The 22,405-nt window shown below is 36.4% G+C and overlaps 5 protein-coding genes across 13 annotated transcripts; 4 read left to right on the top strand and 1 right to left on the bottom strand.

The window, feature by feature from the left end:
• The first annotated feature begins 1 nt into the window (after position 1).
• LOC140779890 (succinate dehydrogenase subunit 7, mitochondrial-like) lies at positions 2–4,050 on the top strand. Its single transcript, XM_073125210.1, has 4 exons — positions 2–138; positions 258–335; positions 1,225–1,327; positions 3,744–4,050. Exons 1-4 carry the CDS (start codon positions 82–84, stop codon positions 3,785–3,787), a joined length of 282 nt encoding a protein of 93 aa, XP_072981311.1. The 5' UTR covers positions 2–81; the 3' UTR covers positions 3,788–4,050.
• Positions 4,051–4,177: 127 nt separating this feature from the next.
• LOC140779889 (LIM domain-containing protein WLIM1-like) lies at positions 4,178–6,991 on the top strand. The gene is made up of 5 exons (XM_073125209.1): positions 4,178–5,012; positions 5,666–5,762; positions 5,843–5,886; positions 6,061–6,150; positions 6,621–6,991. The coding sequence occupies exons 1-5, from the start codon at positions 4,869–4,871 to the stop codon at positions 6,852–6,854; spliced, it is 609 nt and encodes a 202-aa protein (XP_072981310.1). The 5' UTR covers positions 4,178–4,868; the 3' UTR covers positions 6,855–6,991.
• A 367-nt stretch (positions 6,992–7,358) lies between these two features.
• LOC140778287 (DNA polymerase lambda) lies at positions 7,359–21,586 on the top strand. Of its 9 annotated transcripts, none has more exons than XR_012107170.1 (16): positions 7,360–7,518; positions 7,794–7,931; positions 8,194–8,529; positions 9,678–9,771; positions 9,868–9,998; positions 10,885–10,947; positions 12,007–12,186; positions 12,276–12,329; positions 12,938–13,026; positions 13,227–13,317; positions 14,050–14,130; positions 14,885–14,952; positions 15,435–15,519; positions 15,764–15,864; positions 15,987–16,054; positions 21,448–21,586. XR_012107170.1 is itself a non-coding variant. In XM_073122928.1 (15 exons), the coding sequence occupies exons 1-14, from the start codon at positions 7,414–7,416 to the stop codon at positions 15,860–15,862; spliced, it is 1,614 nt and encodes a 537-aa protein (XP_072979029.1). In that variant the 5' UTR covers positions 7,359–7,413; the 3' UTR covers positions 15,863–15,864; positions 17,370–17,501. The 9 variants fall into 9 exon arrangements, 2 of the variants coding, with proteins under 2 accessions (XP_072979029.1, XP_072979030.1); XR_012107169.1 differs by lacking the exon at positions 21,448–21,586 and adding an exon at positions 17,370–17,507; XR_012107171.1 differs by lacking the exon at positions 21,448–21,586 and adding an exon at positions 16,743–17,357.
• Positions 17,396–18,260, bottom strand: LOC140778289 (uncharacterized). Its single transcript, XM_073122930.1, has one exon. The coding sequence runs from the start codon at positions 18,059–18,061 to the stop codon at positions 17,396–17,398; it is 666 nt and encodes a 221-aa protein (XP_072979031.1). The 5' UTR covers positions 18,062–18,260.
• On the top strand, positions 19,870–21,783 carry LOC140778290 (protein PLASTID REDOX INSENSITIVE 2, chloroplastic). Its single transcript, XM_073122931.1, has 3 exons — positions 19,870–20,179; positions 20,266–20,364; positions 21,448–21,783. Exons 1-3 carry the CDS (start codon positions 19,907–19,909, stop codon positions 21,637–21,639), a joined length of 564 nt encoding a protein of 187 aa, XP_072979032.1. The 5' UTR covers positions 19,870–19,906; the 3' UTR covers positions 21,640–21,783.
• The last annotated feature ends 622 nt before the right edge of the window (positions 21,784–22,405 follow it).

Below are 22,405 nucleotides of genomic sequence, written 5' to 3' on the forward strand. Positions count from 1 at the left end.
ATAAAATCCCTCGTTGTAACATAATAAATCTTTTGCACCTTCGCCGTTTGGGTCCAGTTCTCAGAGTCTCATTTCGCCGAGATGGCCGCTGCGCTCCAGAAAACCACGCTCTTCTCCACCCTACGCCCTCGCTCTCAGGTCAATCCCTCTCTCCGTTACTCTCTTTGTAGCTCCAAACTGTTCCTCCTCCTTTATCTTTCTTCCCTGTTCCTATGGATCTCCGATTTGGGTGACCTTTCTTTCCTCCGTGCTCGCAGATGATGGCGGCGGAGCCACGGGTATCTCACATCCCCCGTCGCGGTTACCACGTCGACCTCGGAGATCGCGAGAAGGCGGTGAGCGCTACTTGCTGTTGTTGCTTGCTTTCTCTGTTTTCTTTCGAGTCGTCGCTGTCTATAAACTCTGCTGGAAAGTTAGGGCTTTGGTCTTCTGGATCTCCGAGATTCGTAGATCAGGAAAGAGAATAGCTTTCTTGTTAACTTAATCGATAGAACGATGTGACTTGATTTTGCTTTATAATACTTGGACTCCATTAAAGAACATGATTCATATACGTTGGAATATTTAATGTTGGCTTGATGTTGTTATATTGCTTCGGCTCATCTCTAGTTAACATGTTTGAGGTCATCTTAGTGTAAGTTTGCTCTTGTTATTCTATTTAGATTTCTATCTCTATTTGTGATCTTACATTTGCTTGCTGTTTCTTCCAAGTCCAGCATTTTTAGGTAACTGCATAAAAAAAATGCAATGTCTAGTCAAATGTCTTTATTATTCTCTTGGTTTTATTTTCCACCAAGTTAGCAAACTCTCTACTGAACAAATTAACTTGTGGTTGATTTTGCTAAAGCTGTACTCTTGTTTGGAGGCTCATTCTAATGTCCCTGGCTTGATATATTAGAAATTCTGCCTAGTGCTATCATTCTAGTTATACACTCCCGTCAATACAAAATATCAAGGAAGTGTACCGTGCAACTACTCAGTTCGACTAGTACTTGCATTTTGAATTACAAATATCTTATTGATTGTTTGCCCATTGCTTAAGATACCTTAAGACTGATTTAGATCTCAATATCATTGTTATCATGAAAATCTTTTATTTTGTTTATATGCATATTTCCATTCTTGATAGTTGACTGTCCTAAGGCCCTGATTACAGTTTCTTAGACTTGCAAGAGATCATCTTTCCAAATATTCTTCTCATTTCTTGTAATGCCTACATCACAGCTCCTGGAAGAGGATCCTGCACTAAAGAGGTTTAAATCTTGCAAGAATAGTGTGAAGCGGGCGTCAAAAATTGGGAATGCCCTTACAGTTCTTGTCCTTGCTGGTATGATGACAATCATGGAATGATTAAAATTCTATTTCATTAATCATATACTTTCCTTTATGAAAGACTTAATGGTTATTCTCATGGTTTGAAGTTGCGGTTCGGTTTTGACCCCCTTGAAAAAATAAATATTTTAGGCCAAAATATAATGATTTTAGTCTATTGTGGTCTAAAATAAATGTCAAAACCAAAATCTTGATAGTTTTGGTCTTAACCAATTAGTTTCGGCTTTAGTTTTCATTAAGTTCTACTTGTTATTGTTTCATCTCAAGTGAAACTTATTCTAGCAGAAAATTGATATGCCTGATAAATATTATGTGCAGGGCTTTATGTCATCAGAAAACTTCTAGTACTAATTTAGCATTGAGTTGAACATTTTTAAATCTTTAGTGATTGGATAGATTAACAATTTAACATACTAGATGATAGGAAAATAAGAACTCCATACTAGATTTATTGGACATCATCATCTAATTAAGGTGCTTCTCATTAAATAACAAGGTATGCAGCATAAAGTGCCAAGATCTATTGGAAACACATATCTAAGACATCATCCTTTAATTTAGTTGCAATATGGGAGTTTGGCTAATTTAATTGCCAGCCAAAGCTTGCAACTAAGTTTGCCAACTCTTCAATAAAGTATAACCTTGGACAACATAACAAAGCACATAATGTAGGAGTCAACCCTTACAGGGACATGAACTCATGATTATTGTGATATAATCTCATGATCACAAGCTCGCATGATGAGCACTTTCACGTGGGCCATCATTAAAGGAAACTATTTTCTTTGGCACCCCTATTTTGTCATGGATACAATCCATGTTATTGCTTTATGTATCACTGAAGGAGTTGCTTTACTTGAGATGTAGATATGCTTTAGGGATTTTTCTTTTCTAATATTTTCTCATGTAAGAAGCTTCTTGCAGTTTGATCTTTTATTGGTGTAGAAGTGAAGGGTGATTACTAGAGTTTAAGAAATGGCAAATCCTGAGAATATAATTTGTATTAACTTGCTCTATATAGATCTGTTCTTTAAGACTGGAAAAAAGAGTTCCTTGCGCATTTCTTCTGGAAACTTCTGCAGACTTAGAGATAACTCTCACTATATATACCTGCACATATATACAATATTTTCATATGCTTTTATTACTGTTCAGATTATTGTTGCAACCAATTTGGAAATTTCAACTGAATTATAGCAAACAATAGCATTATTTAAAAATTCAATAATTTTTCTCCAAGTTTGTTTATGTTCTAGAGGGGTTACTTGCTAGTACATTTAGCCCTCGTTCATTTCAAGAGTAACTTTTTTCTTATTCTGGAATATATAACTCTTTATTTCAGAATAATAGCTAAATATCATGATAACCCTATTCTAAAATATAAGTGCTATTTATCAAAATTATATCTTATATTAAACACTAACCCAATTACTAATTTACTGTTGATATCTTCCACATTAATCTACTTTATATTAAATCAAAGAATATTTATGGTAATTTCATAAAAAATAAAACATATTTTTTTTCTATCTTTTTATGCAATTTATATCACATGAAAGGTAATTATTACATCCTTATTTTAAAATACAAGTGAATATAAAAATAGTTATATCTACAATAAAGGCCTCATTTTGAAAATAATAAAGATGAATACATATTTTTTACTTAATGTTATTCCTAAAGCCCTCATGAGAAGTGATTATATAGCCCAATCCACCCATGCCTGGCTCAACCCGAGCCTGAATTGCCAATGTGCCGCACGGGCCAGCCTTTGCTCGCCCAGCTGCCCAACTCGAAAGCCTAGTCTGAAGCCTGGTCAGGAAGCCCATCTGTAAGCCTTATGGTACAATGGTGCCATTGGTTCAAAACTTCAAATCCCCTTTGATTGATGAGTGTGTACATTAGGGTCCATGTGTGTCTCTTAATCAACAATCTTGCATTTAATGACCAATTGTAAAATTAAAATATAGGTGAAGAAAAACTTCAACTGAAATTAGAACCAAAATAATGTTACTAGTATGATAGCAATTGACACACTATATTGTGACCTTTCTTTAAACTCCATTGTAGGCACTAACAAATTTCAGTGTATGTCGTGGAGTTAAGCAATAGAATTTCATAGGATGCTGGAGTTTTAAAGAAGTGAGGCGGTCATATTTGTTACATGAAGTTCATCAGCAATGTTCACAATATTCTCTGTCAAACTAGTGCTTTATGTTACAGCAAAATGTTCTGCATACACAAGGTTCCTATTTGGATATTTCCTTTATATGTGAAGTTCAATTATCTTTTAACAAATTCCTTACAAGCTAATATAATAGTGCTGATTACTTAAAGATGTTTTGTTGTTTTTGTTACCATTGCTTCATGAAAATTTAACAAGTTCCTTTTTCTCTTGTTTAATTTTCCAGCATGCAGTTACGAGCTCTTTGCAGTAGCAACAATGAAAGATTAATGAGGCAGAATGCTAGCAACCAGTTTGTGCCAAATAAAGAGACGTTTCCTTTTCTTCTGAGCGCTGTGTACTTTATTCTCAGCATTTTCTTGGATTTGTTCAACACTCTCATATGCACAACAAATCATTGGTACTGAGATGTTATTTGGGATCAAGTATTTCCTTTATCTGATATCCAAGTAGTACATGAAGAGAAATAAACAAGAAGTAGCACTTCATCTGGGAATTATTGCAAATTTGTTTTGATATTTCATTTGCTTCAATTCTATTCGTTATTTTATCTTTCTGTAAGTCATTGGTTTATTGTTGTTTCGTCTTTTTAGTTGTTTAATTCTGAATATTGACTCCCAGGTTACAAAGCTAGTAGAAATGCATCTCCTCAAATTCTCAGGCAAACGGATATAGTGGAAACCCAGAAACTAGATAGTAAATAGAGATCATAACCTATTTTTACTACCTTTTTAACAGCCTATTGTATCTTTCCAAAAGAAAAATACGATGTGAATTTTGAGGCTTGGCCCAGTAGGACTAAGAAAATGCAACTAATAAATGCAGCCGACTCAACAAATCCCACTCAGAATACCATTCATTTCTCCCTTCAAGTGCACGTTCCAAGATTCTCTTCTCCGGTCACTGTCCACAAAGCTCGACTCTTTCTTTTTGCCTTTGCTCGCCACCACCGATGCCGTCCTTTTCTCTTTCGGCGAGCAAACGCGCACACTCGAAGTACCAACTTAGGACCTGGGTGGCGGAAAGCTCTACAGAGAAAGGGGTTAATTCTATTACACTCCTAACTGTTTGCATATTATCATATATATATATATATATATATACTCTCTTCTTTTTTATTTTTTTTATTTTTTATGACAATACTACAGTAGGGATCTTAGTGTGAGAAAGAAAAAGATACACGGCGAGAGATAACTAAAACGAACAAATTTAAAACACCTCCCGTTTCTCTATAAATATTTCAAGCCCCCCCTTACCAACTTCCTCTCGCGCTTCCAGTACTTTCTCTCTTTCTCTTGTCTTTGCTCTTTGTTCTTGCTTTCGTTTTCTTGGAGGTATATATAGGACTGAGATGGCGTCGGCGGCGTTCGGGGGGACGACCCAGAAGTGTAAGGCGTGTGAGAAGACGGTGTACTTGGTGGATCAGCTCACCGCCGACAGCAAGGTCTACCACAAGGCTTGCTTCCGCTGCCGCCACTGTAAAGGAACCCTCAAGGCGAGTTCTCTCTTCCCTTCGTTTTCATGCGTCCCTTGGGTTTCTTTCGGTTTGTATTCATTCTGCTCGAAGCCCATCATCAGTTGTCAATCGTTGTGCTTTGCTGTCGGTCAATTTCCAAAGCTCGTCCTAGATTGTGATTCTGGTTAACTCGCCTCTGTCTCTGTGGCTTATCGTTTACTTCATGGCTTCAAGAAACCCATGTGTCAAACAACTGTTTGATGGTGGTTTTTATTGTTATAGAAGGATATCATGAAGGGAAAAGATGAGCAGTTTGAATTGTTATGTTGGCCATTATGATAGCATATACCTTCTGCTGAAGTACATCAAACATCGCAAAACTTAAGGATCATTGAAGCAGGATAATTATGTTTCATGTAGCTGTAATATATCTATTTTTTTCAAAGAGTAGTTCTTGTTTGCAACGTATCTTATTTCATAGTCCAAACTTTATGGTGTTATAGGAAAAGTTACCGTTCTATACATTAATGTAGATGAACCTGTGAGAAGGCTGCATTATATTTCATTCGCTACTAGCTTAGGACTGCTAATTTACCTTGGTAATTGACTAGACAAAGTTGTTAAGCAAACCTTAGCTGGCAACTTGTTATATTACTTTAAGGATTAACTCAATTTTATGTTTGATGGTGCAGCTAAGCAATTATAGCTCCATTGATGGTGCTCTCTTCTGCAAGCCTCATTATGACCAACTCTTCAAGATGACTGGTAGCTTGGAGAAAAGTTTCGAAGGTACATAGATAAGATGCTTCATATTTCATCTGCCATTGCTGTTTGATGCTCATATGTTGAATAATGATTTTGCAATCTAGGTGTTCCAAAATCTGCTAGAGAAGACCTAGGTATCGGAAATGAGGTACTCTTCCACAGACTATCATACTTTTTTTAAGCAGCAGATCCCTCATGTGCCGTTGAATACATTTATAATTCATCCTTATATATTGCTTTTGTGTTTTTAGGATTCTTTAGCATGTATCAGTAATCTGTTCTTTTGTACCTTTTATCGTTATGCCATGCGTATCTTGAACAGGGGCGAGGTAGCAGTCGAGTTTCTAGTATATTTGTCGGGACACAGGACAAGTGTGTGGTGTGTAAGAAGACCGTCTATCCAATCGAAAAAGTGAGCTCCATATTTTCTGTGATGTTTAGCTTAGCTGCTCTCATATTCCATTTAAGCTGAACGTTCACTTATCCGATCAAATTATCAATCGTTTATTCTTTATCAGTCTTATGCCAGTCATAAAATCCGGGTTTCTTCTGATAGTAGCATAATTCAAGTTTGATGTACTTATGCATATCCTCATTCTTTCATCTTTTCTGAGCATTCACAAGCTGGTTCTTAGAGAAATAGTTAACATGCAACCGATATTTGATTAGTACATTCAGCTGGCTGTATGCATATTGATAGTGAGAAACTTCCATCAATTTGCATGTTTTATCAAAGTATCTTGGATTGGACTAGATATCGGTTAGTTATGTGTAGTAATATATATATATATATATATAAGCTTGTCTGAAATGGTGTTTTCTGTTAATATTTCAGCTGAATCATTGGATTACAAACAAAATTTGTTCCTATTGTATTTCCAGGTAGCTGTTGATGGAAACTCATACCACAAGCTGTGCTTCAAGTGCAATCATGGAGGTTGCGTGATCAGCCCTTCTAACTACGTCGCACACGAGGGCAAGCTTTACTGCAAGCATCACCACTATCAACTCTTCATGATCAAAGGCAATTTCAGCCAATTTGGAGACAAAGACGAAGAGACGAAGTTGGCCGTCGAGAAGCCATTGCCAGATAGTAGTAATTCTGAGAGTGCCTGAGTGTTCTCTTTAGCAGCCCTTTTTGCTCTAGGATAAGTGCTTATGAGGAATTCTTTGGCATGGCCTCAATATGGTAGTTATAACAGTTTGTATTCTTTGACTGGTGAGATATCAAATAAATTGGATGTGGCTTCTTTGTGCAATAAGATCTTTGGTGTCAAATTGAGAAAGATAAATTGTGCATTGTGATGCTAATTTTACCTTGCCTTCTATTTGTTTATGATGGATTAATAGGTCAAGCCAACTTCATCCCAACAAATATATCTCACCAAAGGTGACAGACACTAAACACAGCGATTTATACCAAGACCCAACTCTTAATCTCATTACTTTGTTTCGTTATGTATTATATTATTATTTTTTTATACATAATTGCCCCTGGAACTTCTAAAATAACACCATAATGCATGCGATTGCCTCCCTTTTTTCTTTTTTCTTTTTTATATTATATTTATGTAGTTAATTTCGAATATTAAACTTCTCTTTAAAGGGTTTAAAGGCGGCGGTTGGTTTGAAATAAGAAGACGAGGTTTCCTTCTCGTCGAGGGGAAAAGAGTTAATGGCGCCGAAGAGGAAGCGCGCTCCGTCTCCTGACCCCAACGGCATGTTTCGTGGCATGGTCGTCTTCCTCGTCCAAAAGGGTGTGCAATCTCGAAGGCTTCAGGTCGGTCCAAAGAACAACCCCTCTTCTTTTTTAACTGATTCGCATCACTGATGGTGGCGTTGCTTCTCGAGAAATTCGTACTCCTTTTTAATTGTTCTCTTGATTTCTTTCTCGATTTCTTGCATTTCGTGATTCATGATGAGACCCTCTCTTAGAAACTACTGGATTTGTGTCTTTTGGCATCTATGCTTTGGCTTACTTGCTGGATTTGTGATCAGTCTGCGATTATATTTCTGACAGCTTTACTAGAAAAAAGTTCTTGATACATGACATAGGTATGGAAAGAGAAGCTAATCCAGAAAGGAGCTGTGATCGAGGAAAGTCCTTCAAAGAAGGTTACTCATATTTTTGCTATGAACTCAGATCAGGTCCTGCACGAAGTGAACCCTGAACAGTTGAATCGATTTAGAGGGGTGAGTCAGTTGTATTATTTTTTCCAGTAGCCCTTCGTGCTGAAAGTTACCGTAGATTTCTGATCACTAAATGCCGAGGAGAGTATCTATCCGATCTTTGGTTTATGACATGAAGTTTCAAATTAAACAAATTAAACTAAGCGGATTTGGTTTTCTATCTGCCAAGGTCGGAATCCTGACATTTAGATGTGGGATTTGGGAATAGCATTTGGTTCTCGTATATACTACCCGGTAACCATTCTGAATAATCATCTTGTTGCAGAGTTTACTTCTATACGAGTGGTTGGAAAACTGTCTACAGGCCGGTGAAAAATTACCTGAGTGTCCATTTGTTCTAAAGTTTGAGGAGATGAAGAAGTCTGACAAAGATTCGAATAGAACTTCCCTTGAATCACGTGAATCTAGAGCTTCTGGTGATGTACTAGTGCACCACAAAAATGTCAGAAAACCATCTGAGGACTCAGAAGATTGTAGTGAAGTTGGCACAAAGAAAGTTCACAGCAAATCAACTGGAGTAGGACACCAACTTGTCAGTGTCCAAAGTGGCCCTGAAGATGCCAATGCTAGCAGCGGTTCTCAGGTTTCATTGGAGGCTGAGGTATGGCCTTTAAAGCTATGCAAACAATAGTTTCTTCCAACAATGACATTGGAACCTTTAGTATTGACTATTCAAGAAGTCATTTTAGTGTTATAAATTATAGAGAGAACAAAAATGAAAACATGGAATTTGTAGGTTGAAATTTTAGTTTTTCTTTTCAGTTGCCTTTCTTTTTAGCAATATATCGATGACTATGAGAATGGTCGGCGAAGAAATAGAGAAGCCATTTTCTGTACAATCAACCATTGTTGGTGCCACTAGTGCCTCCACCATAGTGGAGTGTGGACTCCTGGAGCTGAACTATGACACTGCCCTTGCTCTGTTACATGATTACCAGTATCAGTGGATCGCTGCTGTCACATCACCAACATCATCACTGTTGAGTGATTTATGACCATCACAACCAATTTGTACTGCTTTCTGTTTCCCACAAATACATCATATTAATTAATTATGCTATCATTAATGTTGACGGAAGCTGAAATTTGTGTATATTATTTTACCTGTATTTCTTGTGGAGATAAATATTGTGGTGTCTTAGTTCTGGCATGCTTTACCATAGCCAATTGGTGAAATTATTTGATTTTCTTCTTCTTTTAATTGATTATAGACTAACCTGTACAAACCTTCGAGGATATGGGAATTAGTAGAATAATGATGGGCAAGCAATTTGCTCATCTTGGATCTGGAACTTGAGGCTTTTTTGCACTCAGAATTTCCTGTTTTCCTCATCACAATGTAGGTAGAAAATACTGGTACAATAATGAGACAACAAGCTGAGGTGGTTTTCACCGTTATGATAATAAGACAATAGTCTGAAATAGGTTTCACTGCAACAACAACAATACAACAGGGTGTAATTGGTTACTTTAGACCTTCATTTGTTTCTTCTAATAACAAATGTTTTTTGTGAGTTATTTTGTTTTATTATTCAATCTTGGACCATGGGATTGTGTGCTCCAGGGCCACTATTTTTTTACTGCTGTTCCTTTATGCCTACCGTGACTTTTACATCGAAACACAGTGCTATTGCAACTTGGGTGGATCTATTTCCTCTTAATTCTGTTCTTTTATTTTCTGCCAAGTTATCATGGAATTTTTTTTCTTATACATGCTAATATTTTCTTCTCTGTGCGCTAATGTGATAGATAGGGGCTGCTGAGCAATCCTCCCCCTACCATCCCCCTGATTTTAACAGGAACATCACTGAGATTTTTGGGAAGCTTATCAACATCTACAGAGGTACAGATGCTGGATACATGTCATGTTACCTACTTGCTCTTTTTGTCTCTCTGTTTCTCTTCTCTTTCTTTATCTCCTTTTTTTGTGCTTTTCAAGCACTAGGAGATGACAGAAGGTCATTCAGCTATTACAAGGCTATTCCAGTGATTGAAAAGTTACCTTTTAGAATTGAAAATGTTGATCAAGTCAAACACCTTCCTGCAATCGGGAAATCATTGCAGGATCATGTAAGCATGTCTTTGGCTACATATTTGCTTTTTTGTTTTTGTTTACTTTTATACTGACTACAGCAGAAGAACTGTAGGAGTTATAAAAAATGATCCTGTGATCTTTGAATGGAAATTAGTGGGAATATTATCCGTTATCCTTTTTGTTGGTCTTTCCTGGTCTCAGTATAAACATCTGATATTCTCCACTGTGCCATTGTATCATGTTTTATGGTGGTTGATTAAGGAGATATATCTTTTTCTTATTAGAAAAGGATTATGTGGAAGAATGCAGTTATTCTATGATTTGGCTTGATCTTGATTGTCTATACATAGCCATTCATACTTCCGTAGTCTTCCAGTTGTCTTCCTAAGAATTTTCTAAGTACAATTCTTTCCATGAAATCTACCATTCTGCTCTTTACCTTTCCACTCCTATCTCTTACATCATTTCTCATTTTAAGATCATCAGTTTGAGTGTACAACTTCATTGAACCAGTGATCTGAGTATTATATTGCAAGTCGCTTTATTCTGTTGGATAATCTCATGGTTGGTTCTAATAGTCCTTGCCATTTTCTTTTTCAACCTATTTGTTTTTTTCCCTGATTGTTAAAGAATTGACATTTTGATACAAGTCTGTCACATATCATCCTGTCTTAACTACCGCACAATCTTATCTAAGAATTGAGAGTGGTTTCATCATTTATATATGGCTGGCTGATCATACTGACTGAACTAGTGTGCTTATACAATTTACATGCATTGGGTGGCCATCTGAGGGATGCAGATTAAATATTAAAATTTCGGCAATCTGAGCTGTAAATGGTGAAGAACTGTTTTGGTAATTCTATGTTCAATAGTTGCATTTTCGTTAAATTAATAAAGAACTAATAAATGTTTATGCAGATTAATGAAATAGTGGCTACAGGAAAGTTGTCTAAATTGGAGCACTTTGAGAATGATGAAAAGGTAAATATGTAATTCTTTTGAGCTTGTATTTATCTATAAAAGATATTCATTGATGATGTACCTTTTATATTGATGGATTTTAATTTCTCAAGTCTATACAGTCTTCTTTTGAGAATTGATAGCAAAAGCATATTAACTCTTGCAAGGAAAGCATATTTTCTTATTCAGCTTTCTTGTTAGATTTTCTTCTACATGTTCACATATCAAATGTGCAGTAGCATATGCAGAAGCTGTATAAATCATTAAATATATTATAGATATTATTCTACATGTTACACTGAAACTCAGATCTCTCATGAAATTAGGGGTTCCTATTTATTTTTCTTGGCCTACCTGACTATGAGCCTAGAGAAAGAATGCCTCGAAGTAGGCTATCTGATATCAAAAGTTGATGTCCTCGATATGAAAGCACAGTAGGAAATACTATGGAAGTTTGTTGTAGTTCTAAATGTTGAATTGATCTTTGATCCTCGACTTTTCTTTTTGTTTATCTGCTCTTTGCCTTTCCCTTTTGGAAGGTATTACCCAAAACTTACATACTACGGCATACCGCTACGCTGCAGGAGTACAAACTCTTCTATATACTTCCTGTGCATGTGGACTTGTCTGGGTAAGGAAGGATGTGGACACGACTCTCTCCCTCACTCTTTCTTCTCTTGCAAATAGTGCCCTCTGTGATTGTCTTTGAATGTTGTGATTAACTGACAACAGAGCCCTCTATGCTGTGTTGCAACCAGAACCAATTTACACGATTACCAAAAGGAAAAAGAGAGTTAGGACATGGGCCGCTTAGTGTTGTTCATCATGATGAAGTTATGCTTGATTCTGTTCTCCTTTTATGCTTGAATTTCCTTTCACTGGGCAAACACTTACATTTATTGCAATAAATTTGGCAAACACCTGCACTGTCGTTGTTTCCTGTTTATCCTGTGAGTGAGATCTTTATGAAGTCAATAACATTATTTTACTTTCAGTACCCTTAGGCCGTTTTGTTCATTTGTCTATTCTAGGCGTACGATAGCTAGTATTTTAACTTTTACTACTTCTATGATCGTGAAGGTGCGGACTGTCAGTCTTTTTGGTGAAGTATGGGGAATTGGCCCTGCAACTGCTTTAAAATTATATGATAAAGGATACCGTACACTTGATGATCTGAAAAAGGATGACTCTTTAACAAATGCTCAGAGGATAGGACTAAGATTCTTCGATGACATTAAGAAAAGGATTCCACGTCATGAGGTGCAACTTGTGTATATTGTTTAATTAATATAGTTTCAATTTTGAATATGTTTTTAAGATAAATTTTCCTTTTTTTCTTGTTGATCTAGGTTAAAGATATGGAGGTGCTTTTAAAAAAAGCTGCACAAGATGTCTTGCCTGGGGTTCGTGCTGTAAAAACTGTCTTCTTTTACTTTGTCTCTGTACAAATCAATAGCTGAATTTTCCTTAGGTGCAGATTATGTCAATTTGGGGCAATGTGTGTATATCTATAGGGCTTGACATCAATGTAGAGACTCAGTTCTATATAATGCTTGCAAAAGTTTTTGCCCCTAGCTGTTTACATCTGATTGTAGAAAGAGATCACCAATATTCTCTAGTCTCATATCACATTCAGGCAAAGGCAACCATTCATATTTTATTATGTAATAATCATGTACAATTACACGATTAACTTATTGCATAGTTTCTACTTGGCATGCAAAGTTGGTTGACCTGCCAATTCTTGATACGGAGGGCTAACACAGGTTGTTAGATACCCCACATGGTCAATAAGTAACAAGCATGTGCAGTTAAATGGAAACTTGCGTTGTTAAATGTAACAGTTAAATGCCACAATTTTGAGTTATTCAATTTTGATCTACAATTCTTGGATCTTGATACCTCTGACCATATTTTTGAGTTGCACATTACATTGACCATACTTTTTCTTGCACAACTATTGGACCTCTTATTCATACATAATAGTGGTCGAACTATTTTATTTTTCAAGGTGGTTGTTGTTTGTGGAGGATCATACAGACGTGGCAAAGCTTCTTGTGGGGATTTAGATATCATCATTACTCATCCTGATGGGGAGAGGTAAGTCATCAAGTGTGCATCAGTCTGTAGTTTGTATTATCATCTATCGATTGACAACATAGCAGCTAGCTTAATATAAACATTAGAAGAAAAAAGAAGCAGAAAGTTTTTCTGTGGTCAAACTAATATTTGAAACTTTTTGTTCTCTTAATGTTTTAAAGTAACTGATCACGAGGTCAAACTTTTCTCATTCTTTCCAGCCATAAAGGTTTTCTACCTAGGTATGTTCAGTATCTGAAGGACACCAACTTTTTGAGGGAGGAGCTTGTGTTTAGCACACATAGCACTGAGGTAACTGTGGTGCCATCCATCCTTTTCATCTTCCCTCTATCTGCATTACCTTTTGCTTATGTATTTACAGAGGCTTGTGAAGTTGTCATTCAATGTAGTGAAATGATCTCACAGGAGTGGAGCGCAACTTTTCTTTTAATGTAATGTCATTCAAGTATTTAACCTTTGACAGCTTATTTTCTTTTATCAGATGCATGAAGACTAGATTTTTTGATGTAATGCCAATCCTTATTGAAACAACAGATGATTCAAAACCTATAATCAGTTTTTGAGAGAGGAGAGGAAGAGACGGTGGATGTATTTTCTGAATTGATGAAAGAGGAAGGATAAGATCAGTCATAACTTCGAATGATAAGATTAGTACAGTAAGTGGAAGGATAAGATCAGTCATAACTTTGCTTCTTTGTATGTAAGCAAATGTCTGACGATGGTTGTCCTTTATGATAGAAATGCCCTCCACATTAAAACTGATATATTCATATACATGAATCCATGACTAATAATCTGAGATATTAGTTGGTGCTGATGGTTTACAACAGCTAATGGATGATGTTTACCCTCCGGTAAATAAGCAGTTTATTTAGTAATTACTATCATATTATTTGAAATAGCTCTTAATTTTGTTCTCAAGAGTTATATTTTGAATGTTTGATTTTCCTTTTCGACAACCCATCGTACTGTTCTTTAATAACTTATTCCTTTTACTGATCATTCTCTAATGCACCAATATAGGGAACTGATTCTGGGGTTGATACATATTTTGGTCTTTGCACATATCCAGGTCGGGAACTGCGACATCGTATAGACTTTAAGGTACAGTAGCAAATGTGGAATTTTTTAGGGATTTTGGCTATTTTCTTCCTTACATTGTTGTGAAGTCAAAAAAGCTAGAATAGTTATATTCTTTCTTGGGATAAATGACATTTAACTCGAAGCAATCATTAATATACTATTGGATGCACAAGATGATTATACTTGTTTTGCATTATATACAGTGGATAATTATTTTGCATCAGGCAATGGTTATCTTAGGGTTAACATTTAATCTTACTTTTCTAGCACTTATAAAATTCAAATTACAAATTTAATGTATTATTTTTCATTTAGGTTCTTCTCTTGTTCTTCGTTTATGATTGAATTCAATAAGTTAAATATGTATATTGTATGGTAGATAAGCACTATGTTCAACCACAATTGCTTATCTTGTTAAGACTTAAAACAATCTAACCATTATTGTTACAACTTGTACTTCAAAAGAATGGAGGGGAAGATATGAGTCATTCTATAATTGCATAGTCTTATTGCAAAGTAACATAACCTTAAGGAACATAACAACTTTGGTTAAACAGATTGCTATGAAAAGTGAAAATAGGATTTCACCTTTTAGCTGCAGATATCAATCTATTTGGTTTGCAGAGGTTCCTATTGCTAATAGTATAATACATGGAAAATTTGAAACTTCTCTTAGTATTTATTGATGGTGCTACTGATCTTTTAATGAAGCTACTAGGTTCTCGGTATCCATTTTATGTGCTGATAAAATTTGTTGCATCTTTGACCCTTACAGGTGTACCCAAGGAACAGATATGCCTTTGGGCTAATAGCATGGACTGGAAATGATGTGCTGAATAGGCGGTACGAATCTTCTAAAAGCAATCTCCTGAACCATATTCTTGATTGTTTCATTTCATATTTATAGGCAAAGTCGTATCGATCAAAAGAGATCAAGTTATTCAGAGAATAGAACCTTATGAGACTTAGATTACTAATGGCTATGATAGAATGTGCTTTTGGTGATTTGCCATTGAAAAGAAATAAGGGCAATGCTCCTTGAGATTTTTGATTATATTCTGAAGAGCAGCAGAATGACTGAAGATCATCCTACCAAGGCAGTGGCTTCTCTCAAAAATGTATTCTTGCTTGTGTATCCTTATTTGTAGTAACTGGTGGAAATTGTCATAAGTTGCTTGTTCGTAATAGCTGCACCAGACAGGTAAATAATAAGCTAAAAGGTTCTGATCTGCTTTACACTTTATATTGCCTTTGCCATTTTATTACAAGCATTTAGATATTTCACAGAAAAGTGTAACTTTGTTTGTGAACTAAATGTGCTCTAGATTGAGATTATTAGCTGAGTCGAAGGGGTACAGACTTGATGATACCGGGCTTTATCTAGCACATCAGGGCAGTTCTGGGAAACGAGTACGTACGACATACATGCACATTTTTTTTAATAATGTTATGTACACAAGGTATCATTACTCATATAAAATAAAAGGAGAACTATCATCCGATAAGATGATGCCACGTCTTCTTATTTGTAGAATATTTATAAAATGTTTCTGAATGTAGTATGACTTATATATTTTGCTAGCGAAGAATTTCTTTTCCTTTTTTGTTTTGAGTAATATGAGAATTTTTACTTTATTTTAGTTTTCTTTTACAGGGAGTGAAATCGGGTACACTAGTTAATTGCAATACAGAGAAGGATGTATTTGATGTACTTGGATTCCCTTGGCTGGAACCTCATGAGAGGAATCTGTGACGGTACTCTTTGACCCTCTTTAACCCACTTATCTTTGTGATAGTGAATGCTAAATTATCCTTCCAAAACCAACTGCAGTTTTCATGAATTTTTGATCAAGTTATCCCTCTAATTTTTTGATCAGCATACTACATTTAAAAGTAGTCAGCAGTTTTCAAACACGATACAAAAAATAACGAGCAGACTTAAAAGGTCAGAAATTCCTATTTTCTTCTTACCAATTTTGCTCCTTGTATTCCTCTTGCTCTTTAATGATCTATGTGCACTTGCTATCAAAAATACCCTAAGAAGAACAGTAAACTGTGGTGTTCTTTTTTCTTTTTTCTTTTTCTAAATTAGTAGACTGACTCATTGCAAGATCACAGAAAGATGCATATATTTGTAGATCTATGTGCACTTGCTATCAAAAATACCCTGAAAAGAACAAATAAACTTTGATGGTTTTTTACCCTTTTTTCCTAAATTAGTAGACTGATTCATTGCAAGATCACAAAAAGATGCATATATTTGCAGGCGTTTGATTGAAACCCCTAAAATACTTCCTATGAACGGAACTGAAAGGTATACCTTGATTGACTTATTGATCCCACAAAAAGAGTAAAGAAGACATCTGAAACTTTGTTCACTTGTGGAATAATGCTTATTTTAACACACGTATTCTAATTTTAATATAAAAAAGAGAGCTAATATTAATTTAAGTTATTCTAATATTTAATTTAACACTAGTCTAAAAATTAATATTTATATTTGATATGACATAAATTTGATATTAAAATATTAAAGAATAGTGAATTTGTATTGAGAATTTTTAATGTTTTTATAAAATAATAAAAATACTCTTGATTGGATGTAATCGAGGGTATTTTTGTCACTTTTTTAGACACCTTCGCCACTGTTTGGACTTCGTAGAGGTCGTCCTCCTCCTTCCCCTTCATATGCATTGCATGGCTCAGCCATAATTTATATGACACCAACTGGGCTACGTCGTTTCTCGTCCTTCATCCCTTTGTGTGGACGAGCGTGGAACAATATAGAGTGTTCGGTGGCGGACTGATTCCTTCTCTACTCTTTGTTCAGGCATAGTGGTGCCCTTAGGTCCTAGTTACTATCTATATTTGATCTTAATTGGGAAGCTAATCTATCTATCTTCCCACAATTTATTTATTATAGAATTCATTTAGTCCATATTTGATCAAAACAGTTTGGGACTGGCATAGTTTGATTAATTTGTAGATAAATAAGTTGAATTTCTATATACGCTGCAGTTTTTATAACCCCTTGGCAGAGCACCATGCATGTAAGGCCTTTCCCAGTGTTGAGATTATTAATTAGGCGAGTACAAGGCTCTTTCCTCTTTGTGCAGATACTAGATAAAGTTTAAGAAAAATAAATTTGTAATATATAACTAATACTAAAGAATAAATCTTAGATAGGCATGTATTTCCTATCACATGTGCATCAGATTATGTGACAAAACCTAAATCTAATTAAACTGGAATATATTCAGAATTAAAAACAAGCCTCCTCTCAATCCTACTTGAAGAAAAGCCACCCACGCCGCCTTCTCCGTTGCAACCCTGCAGTATCTTGCAATATGCCGTGGCTTTCCACAGTTGACATCTCCGAATCCTCGCTCTCCTCCCACTCCCTCAACGACGCCTCTTTAATTCTTAGCACTGTCCAGAGCTCAGCCATCGCTTCGTTCTTCTTCCCCATCAGAAAATTATGTAGATTATCATACGGAGGTGGCAATTTCTTCCACGCAATGGATGCTAAGAGCTCGTCGTCGAACTTGCCCACCTCGTTCGCCGCGACGGATTCAAATCTGGCGAGCTCCTCCAAGATGGGCTTGTCTTCGGCGAACTCGAAGTCGATCAATCGTGGAGCCCAGCGGTTGGGGCGCAACACCTCGTAGGTCCTCTCGAGGGCGAGCCATAGATTGGCGGCGGTGGGGCGGTGGACGTGGATGCTGAAGAGGCGGTCGGAGAGGGTGTGGAGGATGTGGCCCCGGCACAAGGCGTCGTCGTCGTCCCACCTCTTCGATGCGGCGGCATCGTCGTCTTTTCGGGGACGGGCGTCGAACAAGACGTAGGCGAGGTGGAGGGTTCGGAGGCGGAGGAGGACGGATTCCTTCCAGCGCTGGTAGCCGTCGATGCCGTCCAAGGGTATGATCGGGAACAAGGGAGAGAAGGACTGCATGGTCGCAACTCGCAAGGAGGAGGATTTTGATATGGAATTGCTGGGATTTGCCTTTATTTAATAGAGGGGAGGAGTTTATAACCGATAGTAACTCGGACATCTCCATTATTCTTATAGATAGTAGTTATCATGTGAGCTTATCTTTATAACCTTTTATATCTATCTATAGTCCTAAAAATATTTCAACCGGTTATTATTTATTTCTAAATAATAAATTTTAAATCAGTACTATTTAACGAGTTCTTTTGCATCTAGACCCTTAATTTTTTTATTTACATATATATTTTTTAAAATTTTAGATTTATATGTGTACCTTCTTTTTTTTTATAATTATATTATCTTAATAATTTATCAGATAAAAGATATTTTATGATAATAAGTGTATTGATATCTTTTATAATTACCTTGATGAAAGTTTGATTAAATTCTATTTCTTCAATTATGTTTTTAATTATATCTCTTATTAGTTTAAGAATTACATATAGAGATAGAGAATCTAACTTAAATTAATATTTATCTCCTATAGAAATAAATAATATAATTTAAATTATCTAGTATCAAGTGTTATCTCTTATAATCAACCATATCTTCGTATCTATCACAATTATATCAAAAGATAAACATATGTAATCTAATTTTCTTAATAAATATATTAATTTTTTTATGTAATACGATGTTGGACTTCATACCGAGTAATAAAACTGACTATTATAATTATAAATTTTAGAAGTATATTAAAATATTTGTCAAAAAATATATATGTGCGTGCCACGTGTAAGGCTTACTTAATATACCTTATATAAAATAAAATAAAAATTTAATATACCAAATCCACGTCAGAGATACATTATTTTGTTCTACTGCATTTAGAATACCGAAAAGATCTCCGTCGTGTTTGTTGATGTCGAGCTCTGCTCCTCGTGCATACAATGCCGTGCAATTTGTCCCAGTCCACCACACTTATATAATAACATCGAGATGCTCGACTGCCCTTGTTGCCATCTTCTCGTCTTGTGGCCTCTTCCGCCGCCACTATTCTCATGCGTCTCCATACCGCATCCATCGACTCCGCCGCTTCTTTCGACAACAAGCAACGGTAGCAACTTCGACGCCACCTTCTCAAACAAGCACTCGTCCTCTAAAAATCTACGCTTGTCTTCCAATTATGTGAACCCTGCAGCAGCTAAGGATTCAAACCTAGCGAGCTGCTTCAAGGCTTCTTGTCTAAGAACTCGAAATCTTCGTAACTCTGCATCGCCGACCGTAGAGGAGGTTTGATCTCGTAGGTTCTCTATAAGGCCAGCCAGAGGTTTTTGGCGGTGGAGAGGCGGACGTCGATGCAGAAGTGGCGGTCGGGGAGGCCCTCGAGGATGTGGCCGCGGCAGATGGCGTCGTCGTCGTCCCACTTTTTGATTCTGCGGGCATTGTCGGTGGGACGGGCTTCGAATAACACGTAGGCGATGCGGAGGGTGGGGAGCCGGAGGAGGACGGATTCCGTCCATCGGCAGTAGCTAGCGGTGCCGCGATTGGGGAGTTCGCATAGGATCAAATTTGGAGAGGAAAAAGAGTAGATAGAGGCGGAATCACAAAGTGCTTTTTTATTGATTTAGATAAGAAACAAATTATAACGAGTTCAAACTATGTCGATGTAGTTCCATGACGCTGAAATTTATTGGATTGATGCGGGCTTGATCACTGAAGGTTGAATCCATTCTGAGCCCAATGGATCTTTAAAGAAGGCTGGGCTTACAAATGAAATGGGCTTTCGTAAGGATCAGGGAAAAGTACTCCATATTTGAATAAGATATTATCTAGTGAGAGAGACAGAGAGAAAGAGGAGCAAAAATGGTGAGCTCTGGGTGCAGAGCTCTGGGTTTATCTCCTCTCCTTCCTTCGACCTCTACTTCGCTGTCGCCCTCCTCTTCGTCCTTGCGCTTATCTAGTCGCCAATCTTCGAACCCCGCCTTCCTTTCCAGAGCCCATCACTTCTTCCCTCTTAAACCCTCATCACCTCCTCCTCTTCCTCCTTCCTTCGCCTCTATTTCCCGCTCTACCCGCCTCGTCTGCGGGGCTGCGGAGTACAAATTTCCTGACCCAGTTCCTGAATTCGCCGAAGCTGTGAGTTATCTTATCCCCATCTCCATTTATGGTATCAGTTATCTCTGTCTTTACTTTACTGGGTGTATGAATGTTTGTGTGTTCAGGAGGTCGACAAGTTTCGGACTCATATGCTCGAGAGGCTGACGAAGAAGAATGAGTATTTTGGGGATTTTATTGATGAAATTGTAGACATCTGCACTGAGGTTAGACTCTCCTGTGAAGTGTTTCTTGGGAAGAAGATAACATGGTCAATATTTTGTCTTTTAGTCAATAAATATGAAATAGGCTTTGCTTAAGCAATAGACCAAGGCTTCCCATTCTGCACCGTGTGGTAGGAGAAGCGAATCAAAATTTGGGAAGATGTATATGAATCTATAAACATTTATTGATGTTATTTGGGAAGTAATCGAAGTTTGAAGTCATGGAAGTCTGAAGGAGAAGCGTAGAGTGGATTCTATATCTCGTCTCCTTAAGGCTTGATCTCAAAAATGCACAAGCAAGTTTTTGCACGACTGCAATAGGTGCATGTATTGTAGTAAACGAATTCTGTTGGCTTACTTGATGATTTCTATATGACAGGTCTACAAAACAAGCTCTATCATTAGATAGTGCGTCTCTTCCATCAAATTTCATTAGTATCTAACTTTTGTTTCATTTTATTGTTGTATTTTGTATCTTGATCAGTTTAGTTAAATTATTGTTTAACACTGTTCTGTTCTTGGCAATGAACATTATGTCAATTAGAAGCTGAAGCTCATACTAGATGTGTATTAGTTCATCCTTGGCTTAAGCCTAGATGGATTTCCTGGGTGAACCATCAACTTGATCCACTTGTTCTTTTCTAATATAAATTTGACTTCAGATGTGAAGTCACCTAAGTTTGGCCTCCATATAAAGTACATTATCCATAATCTCAGATAAGCTCGTTCCCTAAATTTATCACCTACAATAGCCTTACTGTCCTAATTCCCTGATTATATGTTCAATAATGTTGCGGACAATGTACAGTTTTGTGAGTATAACCTTTTTTTTTTAATATTTTGCACTTCTTTCATGCTCATTGAATCCTGATTAGTATTTATCATTTGCTTTAGCTGCACATGGTAGTTACATTATCATTCTTCAATATATCTGCTGAATTAGATAGGCATCTCATTCCAAAAAAGCATTCCTGCTTTCATGTTATAAAGTGAAATATCTTCACTTGCAGTGTGTAGAATGTGCCATTTGCCTTTGATTTCCCGATAAGTAAACCTCTAACTCAGTTGTTTTTGCTGCTGTGGCAGATCTTACGCAACTTCTTACACACAGAATATGGTGGCCCTGGGACTCTCATGGTTCTCCCCTTCATTGACATGGCCGATACAATCAGAGATAAGGGGCTTCCCGGGGCACCTCAAGCTGCACGCGCAGCAGTTGTCTGGGCTCAAAAGCACATCGACAAGGACTGGAAGGAATGGACTGGAGATAGTAACTAAGACTAGAAGTTTCATAATGTTAGGACTATCATCTGTTTTACCATAAGGTATTGAGTGTATCGGTGACCGGTAATGAATTGGCAACAACACTTCTATCATTGCAACTTATTTTCTTTGTTTACATATATCTGTTGGTTTGCTGAACAGCAATTTTACTCATTTCTTAGCTTTAGGTCTCGATCGATTGTGGATAAAATTTATTAAAAATAATTTTATATACACTTCTTAAATATAAATTAGATACATCGATAATTTTACTTATAATTTATTATTTGATTGTAAAACATAATGATTAACTTAAATAAATTCATGCAAAAATTTATATTAATTACTAATTATGAATAAACATGTTAATTGTACTAAAAAATTGCACATTTTATCTATGATAAAATTTTGTGCATAACTTATCACAAGACTTATTTTATACAAAATTTGACCGTTTAATCGTAAAATGTATTTAAGAGTCTTAATTTTTGCCAACTTGTCCTACTTTATGTTGAAAGGAGAGCTCTTTTTAGCCACAAGAAATGTTGATTACAAGTTTTTGAGCTCTCAGATATTGGTGCGTAATTAAATCTCTGAATAGCTAAACATGACCATAATATGCAGTGATATTGCATATTCACCTCCTCCAGTCTGTTTAAATTCTGCAACCTATCAGTACTATTTTCCAGTATCCAGAGCAATATAAGAATGCCATCATCAGATATTACTGGCTAAAAAGTGCCACAGCTTCACTAATATCATCAGGGATGTATATGCTAAA

The sequence above is a fragment of the Typha angustifolia genome, chromosome 15 (assembly GCF_048772165.1).
Source record: "Typha angustifolia cultivar Huaian chromosome 15, ASM4877216v1, whole genome shotgun sequence".
Lineage (NCBI taxonomy): Eukaryota > Viridiplantae > Streptophyta > Magnoliopsida > Poales > Typhaceae > Typha > Typha angustifolia.